General features: G+C 41.2%; 1 protein-coding gene across 2 annotated transcripts; it reads left to right on the forward strand.

The window, feature by feature from the left end:
- The first annotated feature begins 252 nt into the window (after positions 1–252).
- Positions 253–11,833, forward strand: LOC110091090 (proto-oncogene Mas-like). Of its 2 annotated transcripts, none has more exons than XR_013544214.1 (2): positions 253–370; positions 2,544–6,125. XR_013544214.1 is itself a non-coding variant. In XM_020815066.3 (2 exons), the coding sequence occupies exon 2, from the start codon at positions 6,165–6,167 to the stop codon at positions 7,092–7,094; it is 930 nt and encodes a 309-aa protein (XP_020670725.3). In that variant the 5' UTR covers positions 253–370; positions 6,115–6,164; the 3' UTR covers positions 7,095–11,833. The 2 variants fall into 2 exon arrangements, 1 of the variants encoding a protein (XP_020670725.3); XM_020815066.3 differs by having other exon boundaries at positions 6,115–11,833.
- The last annotated feature ends 213 nt before the right edge of the window (positions 11,834–12,046 follow it).

A 12,046-nucleotide genomic window follows, 5' to 3' on the forward strand; every position in this document is an offset into this window, starting at 1 on the left:
GGAACACCTGAAAGATAAAGCACAGATTTCTTTTTGAATTTTAAATTATGGGAAACTCCCCTACCCCCCACAGAAGAGATTTCAGAAGAACCCAGTGGAAGCAGTTCATGTTGGCATTGGTTAGTAGATTTCCACGTAATGGATTTCCTGGAAATGGCATCATTTTCTCTATCTGAGCCTCCTCCCTTCCTGTACAAAGATAAAGCTACTCTCTTGTACCTTATGCCCAAGATAATTTCCTCACTTCTAGAAGGACAAGCTTTTCAGAAAACAGAGAGGATTTTATGCATGAGACTTTGATGTTCTAGAAGGAAAAGATCTCAAGCTTGCCTGCTTCTGCCAGCAAGCAAATGGACATGAATGGTTGAAGGTAGGACTTTCAAGTTGAGAAACTTTTTCTTGTGATTCAATTGTCCGCCTCTCTCTTTCTCTCTTTATCTTCCTTCACAGTCCTTATCAGATGTAATAAATATAAATTACAGAACGATAAGTCAGTTCTTGGGTTGAGAAAACAGAATGAAGTCCTTCCTGTTCATCCACCTCTGCCTTCCTCTTGCGTAAAAGGGATCCAACTTCCATTTCTGGAATTTGAATGATGCGCCTATGCCTAAAAATGGAGATCCAAACCATGTTTTTCAGTACAATTATCGATATAATACTTCTTTCATTCCTTTAAAATCTTTGCATACTTACTGCTCTTAGCTTTTAAATATTGGCTTCCTAATGAAGTAGGGCAACTCAGAGACCATTGATAATGGTGTGGCTTGTAAATAAATAAATAAATCTTGCAAACAAACAAACAAACAAACAAACTTGGGTTCTTTTAAATAGAAAGGTGGATAACAACATTTTAAACAAACAAATAGATGTTCAATATGGTGTCTTTGCTTCTGGAGATAGACAGGTCTTTTCTACATTCTAAATAATAAGCACTCTCAGGGAGTGTTGGATAGAGTTGACAGATCTTATCTGCATTATCTGACACCTTATTTTCAACATTTCAAAATTCTTTCCATCTCATTTGTAGAACTAATGTGAACATTGTAGAATTCTTTGAAAAATGAACCCAGTGAAGTTGTAATAATAATAATAATTTATTGTCATTGTAAGTATATACACATACAACGAAATTCACAATAATGTCAGCTTACATTACCATTTCTCGGTGTTTGTTCCCAATTAGTATTTGTATAATTGTCTTTAGCTTTAATATTGCATTTTAATTGTTCAAGCTGCCTCTTTATAATCCTTATTCTTAGCTTTAAATGTTGTCTTTTAATGATGTAAGCCCCCTTGGGTCCTTTTAAAGGAGAAAGGTGTGGACAAATACTTTTGTGAATATTTCTTTTTAAGGAGATATATGGAAAGGTTCCATATTTTAAGGAAAGGTTCCATAAAAATATCAAAATATTTTAAATAAATTCAAATTCCTGGATGAGTGCATTGGTTAGTCTCTGTCTCCCACAATTTATATATATATAATATAAAATATAAAAAATGAGTTCTTGCTAGTGTATTTCTGAAACCATTTCTGAATGTTTCTTGTTAAAACATGGAATGAATAAAATTTTATTAATTAAAATCACAGGCCATCACAAAATATCAACAACAGTATGTGTGTGTGTGTGTGTGTGCGTGTGTGTGTATCACTAAATTTGTCGCACAAATTTATTGATTTGTTTTTTAATTGGTGCCCATCTCCAGCCAGAATTGACTTCACAGCACCTGATTATTGTTATTGTATATATATAGCACTGGCCCCAAATGTTTGCACATAGATACTTACATAATAACAACAGTCAGGTGCTGTGAAGTCAATTCTGACTGGAGATGGGCACCAATTAAAAAAAACCAATCACTAAATTTGTGCAACGAATTGATAATTCCTCACCCCCAGAACCTTGATACACCTGAATTGCAGAGAAGCTTCCCCTGACTTTCCTATGCAATCCCTCCCCATTTGGTGAAGTTTCAGACGTCCAACTTATATTCCCACAAAGACCTTCCCCCAAGGAAAGTTCTCACTCCCAGGCAAGCAGAGACACCAACATCACAGGTAAGCTTCCCAAGGCTCTCCTCTAAAATTCCTCCAAGTTTGGTGAGGATTGGGTTTCCCCAAGCCAGCTGCAAAACAGCACTTTTCTGGGGGACCGAATTTTTGGACATATAACTTGGATGTCTTCCAGAGAAGAGCCAGGGGCAGCTTCTCTGTAATTTTGGTGTCTCCAGTTGCGTGGAGGGAACTGTCCTGGGAGGGGACCTGTTTGTGGGTGTGTAACTCGGAGGTCTGAAACCCAAACTTCACCAAACCTGCAGAGCGTCTAAAGGAGAGTCAGAGGAAGCTTCCCTGAGAATTTGGTGTCTCTAGGTATATGGAGAGGTTTCATAGGGTTTTAAATTCAAAACTGAATTGACAAATTGATTCATCAGAAAAAAACCCTGTAAATTCATAATTCATGATTTGCTGGCCTTGCTGAATCATGAATCAAAATGAATACCATTTTTTAAATTCATGCCCATCTCTAATTCTGACTCTTTTTCAGGGTTTTCAAAGCAGAGAATACTCAGAAGTGGTTTATTATTCCCTTCTGTTGGGAGCATCATGGGACTGTGAAGCTTGCCCAAAACCACACAGACTGGCTCTACTCCTAGGAGGTATATAGCCCATGGTGTGATCTGTTTTGACCCTGATCTGTGCCCAAGCTTGACCTTTTTGGACTAGCTATAGAGCTGCTGTTCTTGAGGTGGGGCTGGGCAAGAATCACTTTAACAGAGGGCACTCCCAGCAAAATGGCATTTTCCAATGCAAGCAGACACATGCCTTCCTCTCTGTCTGATTGCCTCTGTAAACTCTAAACTAATCAGGAACATGAAGGATTCTCAAAAAATTATCTTATTCTCAGCTAAGACAGTCTGTCTCAACACAGCATGAGAGCATGTTGAGGACTCATTGCTACCCCATGGAAGTTTCTGCTTCCAGGAAAACAATGAGACTCTTTTCACCCATAGACTTGTCAGCATTTTGGGGAAACATCGTCTCTGGTTTAAAATAGTTTCATTTCCTTTTGTGAAGGTAGGCATACACAAACAGTAAGCACAGAAGGACCGGCTAATTGATCGGGAAAGAGACAAGACTCAAAGATGCAGCGGCTGGAGGCAACTGAGAATAGGCAGAAGGTTCTCCTGGTGGCAGAAATATTGCTGTGTCAGCTCCACTTTCTTCTGCTGGTGTTTTCAAAAATCTGACAGCACAAGATACAGAGAAGGAAAGGAGAGTTGATGAAAGCAAAAAAGGAATTCAGGTTATTCCAGATCCAAAGCTCCTACAGTCCGAAGACACAGGCACTGTGCAGGCATAAATTTAGGCCAGATTGAACATATTTCTAAGCAATTTCTGACATCCTTAGACTGGGAAGGGTTTAGATCCAGCCTAGCTTCACCTAGCCATCTGGACTAGTTAGGATTTTGTTCTAAGCCATGTTTTGGCTTAAGGTCAAATTACTATCTTGGAAGGTATTGAGGATGCATATATTGGTATGCCTAGTGGTTCAAAAGCATGCAAATGCGAGTAGATAAATAGGGACCACCTTGGTGGGAAGGTAGTGGTGTTCCGTGTCTAAGTTGCACTGGCCACGTAACCACGGAAGATTGTCTTTGGACAAACGCTGGCTCTACAGCTTGGAGAGGGGGATGAGCACTGCCCCCTAGAGTCGGACACGACTGGACAAAAATTGTCAAGGGGAATCTTTACCTTTACCTATATTGGTATTATATTGGTAGATATTGCGGATTTTGCTAAGACTAAGAGTGCAGGATGAAACCAAAGCAAAGTGTGGGGGACAGATGGAAATTCTACTCTGTGCACCAGCTCATTGGGTTGCAAATCACGGTTTGGATTCATGTAACCATTTGCCAGGTTGTAGACTGGAGAGCCTATGCTATCTAAAAATTTCCCCAGTCTGTCAAATGCAAGAACATTCAGGGGTGATCAAGAGTTTTTCTCATTTCCAGTGAGTGGTCACAGATAAGAATAAAACAAGCATGCATGGCTCCAGAGGGGAATCTGTATTAGTTGGACTAAACTCATGGAATACAAATTCTCTTCTCATGATCTCATAAATATTTATACGTCAAATATGGTAGATACCAGAGGTGTGGACAAGGCATTGTGCATTGTGGAACTGATGGTTGTTGTGGGTTTTTCGGGCTCTTTGGCCATGTTCTGAAGGTTGTTCTTCCTGATGTTTCACCAGTCTCTGTGGCCGGCATTATGTTTATGGGATTTACTGGGAGTTTCATCCTGAGAAAATGCATATGGAATGTGTTCAGCTTCCTCTCCTGCCGTGCACAAAGGGTCCATGACTCACTGCAGTACAGGAATGTGCTCAGGACACAGGCTCTAGAGACCTGGATCTTGGTGTATGCCGTCAGCTTGCATCACGGCCTCTCTACATTTGAAGAGACCCTTGTCCAGCAGGCCGAGGCAAAGAGGTAGTCACGAAAGCAGCAAAATCAGGGAGCTGGACAGGGGACAGATTCTATTGGTCTTCAGTGTGGAAGGGATTGTCACTCTCAAATTGGCCTTCTCAGCCACACTAGATGCTGTTCCAAGTCCTCCATACAGAACACCTTACCATAGTCTCTCGAGACTGAAGGATGCCTAATCAATCATCATCCTGAGAGTAGATGTTGTAGCATTGAACTGGCTCTCTGCTTCAGCATTCTCAGAGAGGAACGGGTGGGGGCTCCCAAAGCTATCTGTTTGCCTCTCTCTTTCCATTCCCTTCCTCTCCACTGTTGACTCATGACTAGACATGGGGACGAATGCAAAATGAATCAGGTAATTTATTAAATATCCCTCATTCATCAGATATTTGTTGCTTCATATTTCTTGGGGTCCAGAGACCCCAACGAATATGAAGCAAGGAATATAACCCTTTTATATCTGTCCCTTTGTTCTCTATTGGCTTAAGCCCCCGCAGATCAGCTGTTCCTTGGAGGCATGAACAGAGAGGGATTTTTCCTTCAGGGAATCCCGCCCTCCCCCCCCCCGGTGCTGGGGGATGGCTTGGTTCCCCTTTCCTCCTTTTCCTATGCCCGTGTGGCATAAGAAAAGGAGAGAAGGGATCAAAGAGGGATTAGACGGATCCCCCAGCCTATGGCTAAAGGATGGCTTTGGTTCCTGCTTTTCCTCCTCTTGCTATGCCCCACAGGCATAGTTTGCATCTTGCCTTACCCGGAAGAAGATGGTATAGAATATTGCCACCAACAGCTTGGATTATTTAAACAATAATAGAGAAATAGAGCAGATAAGGAAGGCTGAGAAGGCTTTAATTGTTTGGGTACTTCCACATAGTTGGCTTCTTGAAGCGAGAGGAGGGAAAGCAGGGATCAAAGTGATCCCACAGCTGCACTTTGATCCCTTTCCCCCTCCTTTTGTTATGGAGCAAGAGGAGGGAAAGCAGGAACCAAAGTGATCCTCCAGCCGCACTACCTTACCAAAGGCAATGCGGCTGGGGGATCACTTCGATCCCTTTTCCCCACCTTTTGGTATGCCCTATGGAGCATAGGAAGGCCGACGTGGCTGGGACATTTTTTTAATAGCCCCACAGGCTGTCAAAAAAAATATGACCTCACAAATGACAAATGGATTTGTTGTTTGTCGGGTCACTGGGGGGAGCAATTCATGGGTTGTGGGTCATCAAGTTTCATCCCCATCTCTACCCATGACTACTCAAGAAAATTATCCTGTTTTCCCACTAGCTCAGACTTTCTTCCAGGCACTGCTACTGATGTTCTGCCTCTCCCTCTGACTGCCTCCAGTCCGTTGTCATACTGCTCTAATGGTTAGAAAGTTTTTCCTGCTATTCAGTCAAAATCTGGCTTCCTGTAACTTCAGCCCTTTGTTGCAAGTCCTGCACTCTGGGATGATTTAAAGAAATAAAAGGGATGGAATGAAATTAAGACATACATACATAAGTACAATTTTTTCCTCTAAAATCAAAATGCATGAAATCAGGCCAAATAAATCTTGAATTGCACCAGTTTATGAGTAGAATATCTGCAACTGATTGTCTCTTCTCTTTGCTCCCCCCCCCCCCGTACCCTCAGCAGGATTGTCTACATCAGAAGAAACCCCAGAGGAAAAAAAATAATCAAGCACAATGGCCTCCAGTCCATTTTCAAATTGTGGTTATGTTGACAGTAATGTGGATACTAATGGAACAGGAATGATTCTAACAAGTGGTTTCACTCTTTTGATCAGCCTCTTTGGAATTGCGGGCAACGGGATCGTCATCTGGTTCCTTGGCTTTCGCATCAAGAGGAATCGTTTCACCACCTACATCCTGAACCTCTGCGTTGCTGATGTTGGTGTGGCCGTGTCTCTGATTGCTATTAATGTATATTGGTTTATAGGTAAATTTTCTTCTACAAACTATGAAGATCCGCTAAAGACTGTCTTCCGTAGTGGTTTCCTCTTCACCTACAGCGCAAGTCAATTTTTCCTAACAGTCATCAGCATTGACCGGTGTGTGTCTATCTTCTTTCCACTTTCATATCATTACCACCAGCCGAAACACTTGCCTGTCATTTTGTGTGTCGTAATATGGACCCTCCCCTTGCCATTTTTAGCAGCGCATCTCACCCTCTATCTGAACAATAAGAACTGTATTATCTGGTACCTCCAATTTCTCCTGAATCTCGTGTTTTTCATCCCAGGCATGACCATCTCCACAAGTGCCATATTAATCAAAGTCTGCTTAATATCACCGCAGTACAAGCGGCGAAAGCTTTTGTATGCCATCTTGCTCTCTCTCTCCTTTTTCCTCCTTTTTGCTTTTCCAATGAATGTCATTCAGTGTTTGTACCTGAGTAACGTATATTTTGGCAGCCTTTATTACTTTGAATTCGGGTATATTTGTGCCTCCTTGAACAGTGCTATTAACCCATTCTTCTACTTCCTGGTAGGGAGAGAGAAGAAGGGTCAGCAAAGGAGGAGAATGCAGAAAATATTGGAGCAGATGTTTAGGGATGAAGAAGACAGCAAAGAATCTGAAATCCCAGCTTCTATTCCGAAAACTATACCTCCTTAAAAGAGTAAAGTTTCCAGTCCTTAGGATACAGGCTTCTTGATACTTTAGGAAAATTAGGAAAACCTATATATATAAGAAATTATATAACTTTAGCAGAATGCAGAAATGGGGACTAATTTCCTTAGACTAGATGTCCATCTGGAAGTTGAGTCATGTCAACTGGATTTCTTTCTTACTAGGTCGAAACGTTTTGCTACTCATCCAAGTAACTTCTTCAGTCTGGGGAGAGTTGATAGAAGAAGGATGAGTAGTGAAATGTTTCCTTAATAAGGAAGAAATCCAGTTGCCATGACTCAACATTCAGATAACCTCACCTGGATGACTGAGAATCTTCACAGATAAATAGATGCCCATATATCGAAGCCCAATGTCTGAGGCCACTTTATTTTCACTGCCTCCCTCTCTCCTGGCCTCGGTGATGAGCAGAAGACCTCTACCTTCTCTTTCTCTTCTTCCTTCTCTGGATTTTCTATACCATTGTATCTGGTATGCCATCTTTTTGGGGCACTGCAACCTTTCCCATCTCTGGCAATCTGGACACTGAAATGTTATGAGGACACCAGAAGTGGTGGGAGTAGACTTCTCCCGGTTTGGCCATTGGATTATCATCCAGTAGAGTCATCCATTAAGAAAACAGTGGATGACATGCCCATAACTCAGACAAGAAACAAAACAAAAGCGAAAGCAAATAAAGAGGACAAACACATTAGGGTATCTTAAAGACTAATGGTTACACTTTAATATGAGCTTTCATGGACCCAGCCCACTTCATCAGACATAAGAGTGAGACTACATGGAAAATATTAATATATTTATACATAGTGCTCCCCAAAAAGGAGATGGTGGTTGGTTGTTAGATACATGTTGCAAATTGAGTCAATGTGGCAATTCACACCTAGTTATTAGGTGTAAAATGGGATGCATTTTGCCCATCTTTGCTTTAGGGTGTATAAATACAAAAACGTATGAAATAAGAGGAGAATCAAAGACTGAAGATAGCGAAATTTGTGTGGCATATAACCTGTAATGGACCTGGTGGCGACATCTTTTTTCGGAATGACAGACTGTAACAACAGTAACTCTGAAGTTTTGTTCTGTTATGTTCTCACCTTGGAGATAACGGCCTTGCCGCTATTGTCATGGAAATCAGATTCGTGGGGAAAGGAACCATTGAAAGGAGACTGGAAGGTTCCTGGCCTCAGAGGATTGAGGAGGAAAAAGGAGAGAAGAGAGAGAAATGAACTTGTGAAGTATATGGAAAAAGGACATTGAATCTCAGCCAACATCCAGCTTGTGGCTGTTTAAAGACCAGCAGGGTTTATTTCATGTACTAGGGGAAAAATCCGTGGTGTGATAGAATAATAAGTATTACATAGGAGAGTTGTTCATTTATCCAACTTTATTAAACCTTGTTCATACATTCATGTGAGATTTCAGACTCTCTTTTTACAGATGAAAACTGGGTGGGCCTTTGGATATGCCACAGAAGAAAGAAAGGGTATCAATAAGAGATGGAAGCATGAGCCTCAGGCAAACGATTCCTCAAGGCTTTATACATTAATAAATGGTGTATAGGTTCATCCATATAATATTATCTTAAACCACAGAAGGATCTAGGATCCATGTCCTTGAGAAGCCCATGCTTTCCTAGCTTGATGTGTTTAACATATGACCAAGTCAGACTAAGGAAGGGAAAGAGGGTTAAAACTGGCCATAGATGGAACTAAAGTCAAAGAGAAGTAAACTGTGAGGGTATTTCTTTCGCATCTTCTCCTTATCACTCCTGTACACACCCATGAATGAGGCCGAATGCATAGGAACTGAGTTAAACTCAATGTATGTTATACTGTTTACAGGCAAAATCCCTCAATAAACGTGTTGCGTTGTAAGCTGCCTAGAGTGGTCACAATGACCAGATTGTCGGAGTATAAATGGAATAAATAAAATAAATAAATAAATAAATCATACGTGAACAGTGCTGAACTGTAAATAATCAGCCAGGGTTTCATTCTTTTCAGAGGTCTTTGCATAAACTGTAATAGAAAAGATGGCTCAAGGAGCCCTCGTGGTGCAGCGGTTAAACTGCAGTGTTGCAATTAAGACTCTGCTCACGACTTGGTTTCGAGTCCAACAAGCTCAGATAGCTGGCTCAAGGTTGACTCAGCCTTCTGGATTTGCAAGGCTGATAAATTGAGTACCCATTCTCCAGTGGGGCGGGGAAGAAGAGTTTGCAGCCTGAATAAATTAAACTGCTTCCCGGAGAGTGCTTTAAGCAGTACGAGGTATTGTATTAGCACCATACTTTGCTTTAATTGGATCCAGCACTATGGTTTTAGGGCTGCACCTAGGTTTGCTAGAACAAAACAGTGGCTGAAGTCCTGTTCCTTTGTGTAGTAAGTCACAATTAGAGTGGGACCATTAAATCTCTTGCAATTGCAGAATTGACACATCAAATCCTTATAGATTCAATGGGCTACAGAAAGCAAGCTTGCTCCGTCTTGCCTGTGATAACTCTTCCAATATTGATTGATTGATTGATTGATTGATTGATTGATTGATTGATTGATTGATTGATTGATTGATTGATTGATTGATTGGCTTACTTTTCCCCCCAATGAAGGGACTCAGTGTGGGGTACAACAGCTAAAACATTTACATACATTCAAAATTACAATCAATTAGAATCAGGATCTTCAAATAGAATTAAACCTCCGACACTATTTAAAATGTCACTTCTTTAAAACAAATTTCAAACACACCATAACTAGAACATACTAAAAACTGCAATAGTGCCAGGCCATTCCCAAATTAAAAGCCAATCTGAACGCTTTTATCGCCTTTTCTTCTTCTTTTATAATTTTTCCCACTCCATGTTCAGTACGCTCAGCTACCACAACCATTTCTCACAGGGCTTGCTTTCTGGACTCATTACTGTTCCCTTCATGTGTTCCAGCTTGTACATATTCTTCTTAAGCCTTTCCCCCAAAGTGGACTCCATATTATTTAGCTATTTACAAAATATGTGCAGAAGGACTTCAGCTTTGGGGGCTTAGGCTGAGATTGAAGTTCCTCTGAAGCACTGTCTCCACCTTCTATGGATGAGTCACACGTTCCTCAACTATAAGTAAAAGCAACCCACCGGCTGTCCTTCTCATTCACAAAGGATCTTTCCAGCCAACATCTCTCCCCCTAGCCTCAAGACTCAATAGAATAACATGTCCTTGGTCAAGTCAAATGACCGTCCATTGGTGTAGCAAAAAAAAGAAAAAACAAAAATACCCTGAGGAGAACGGACTGGGGAGAAAGTCACTGACTGTACCAGTATCACAATTCCTGAGTCTTCTTACACAACTCTGCCACACCTCAAAGTTCCTTATGGGCAAACCATGAGCACCCCACAAGCCCCAGCAGCAGCCTAAGACACCCCTACTCAAGAGTCATGTTGACTATAGAAAGGCCACTTCTGATGTGAGTCCTAGTTTTTCTGTCACTTTTCTTAACTGTCCAGCTTTCACATTCATATATATATATGTGCACCCACATACATTTTTACCTAAACTTCGGTTTGGGGCATCAGTTTGCTGTGCTAGTTTTGGTTTAATCTTGGTATTAATCAGCATTGTACAGTCTTTATTTTATTCTTTCTTTTATTCTTCCTTTTTCATGTATCTTTACTAGGGTTGTCAACTGACCCAAGATATCTAAGTTCTGTCCTGAAATCAAGGCACTGAACAGTTTTCATTTGCAGGAATTTAAAATGCTCTTTGCAGAAACCTCACGTTTTACACAGCTTTCTCATACTCCATGGAAACTGCGCTCCCCTCTGTTTTCCTCAACTAAATATGGAAGGTAAAAATATGGAAGGGAAAGGTGGAAGGCAGTAGGAAAACAGTAAGATGGACTGACTCCCTCAAGGGAGCCCCAGTTGAGTCTAAAAGATCTGAGCAGAGCTGTTGAGGACAGAACATTTTGGAGACCACTCATTCATGGGGTCACCCAAAACTGGAGGCAACTTCAAGGCACATCATAGCAAGGAAATGTGAATCTAGTTTTTCTGGCTATCTTTCTCAACCATGTAGCAACCTAGCCCTCTTCTCAGCTTCTCCTTTCTGCTAGTTGAAGGGTTCTGCCATTTTGTGGTGTAGCAGACAATCGTCTTGATAGATTTTCTAGATGGCATTTTACGCTTATGTGCAATGTACCTAACTGGTGTGAAATGTTCTCGCACAGCACTGCTAACCCTCAGTAAAGTTTACTGCAATGAGAGATCCATTCTCTTCAGCTCCAATGAGTCAAAATCATTTTTGTCTTCAAGTATGTATCCTTATTTTTTATTAGGGGAATCCATCTCCTGAATTTATCTCCGTGCAGTGTGACATAAAAATTGCTGTGTTATTCTGCGATTTTGTGCTGGACCAGTTTAGGATTTTGTATGTGCTGCCTAAGGCAGTGACGGACATATTTGGATGCCCCAAGGCTCACTCGTATGCTCGTAAGACCTAGTGTGGGCCACATGATCTCTGAAAATGCAGCAACCGTTATAATAATGAGAACCAACAGGAAGTGCTAAATACCTAAATTCATTATTAATTTGTTCTGTGTTTGGTGGTTTGGTGGATGCTGAGTGCAGAACAACTGCTCTTGTAGGCAGTGGTTCTGCCTGAACACAAAATGAACATTTTGGATATTTTCTTTTAGCTGAGGGGGCTTAGGTGGGCTATGTTTAAAGGGCCTAAAAAGCCCTTCAGGTCTTTAGATCATGGAGTCTACTTAGTTGAAACCAGGCAGAAGACCATGGTCAGATCCCTGAGTTCTTTCTATACATTTTGCCTTCAGATATGGACAGCAAGTATTTCTATGATGGTTGTTGTGGGTTTTCCGGGCTGTTTGGCCATGTTCTTAAGGTTTTTCTTCCTAAGGTTTCGCCAGTCCCTGTGGCCTTTTCAAGGGGA

Source organism: Pogona vitticeps, chromosome 4, assembly GCF_051106095.1.
Source record: "Pogona vitticeps strain Pit_001003342236 chromosome 4, PviZW2.1, whole genome shotgun sequence".
NCBI classification, from domain to species: Eukaryota; Metazoa; Chordata; class Lepidosauria; order Squamata; family Agamidae; genus Pogona; species Pogona vitticeps.

Coding starts and splice junctions, on each gene's coding strand:
- LOC110091090 (XM_020815066.3), top strand. CDS start 6,165: ATGGCCTCCAGTCCATTTTCAAATTGTGGTTATGTTGACAGTAATGTG.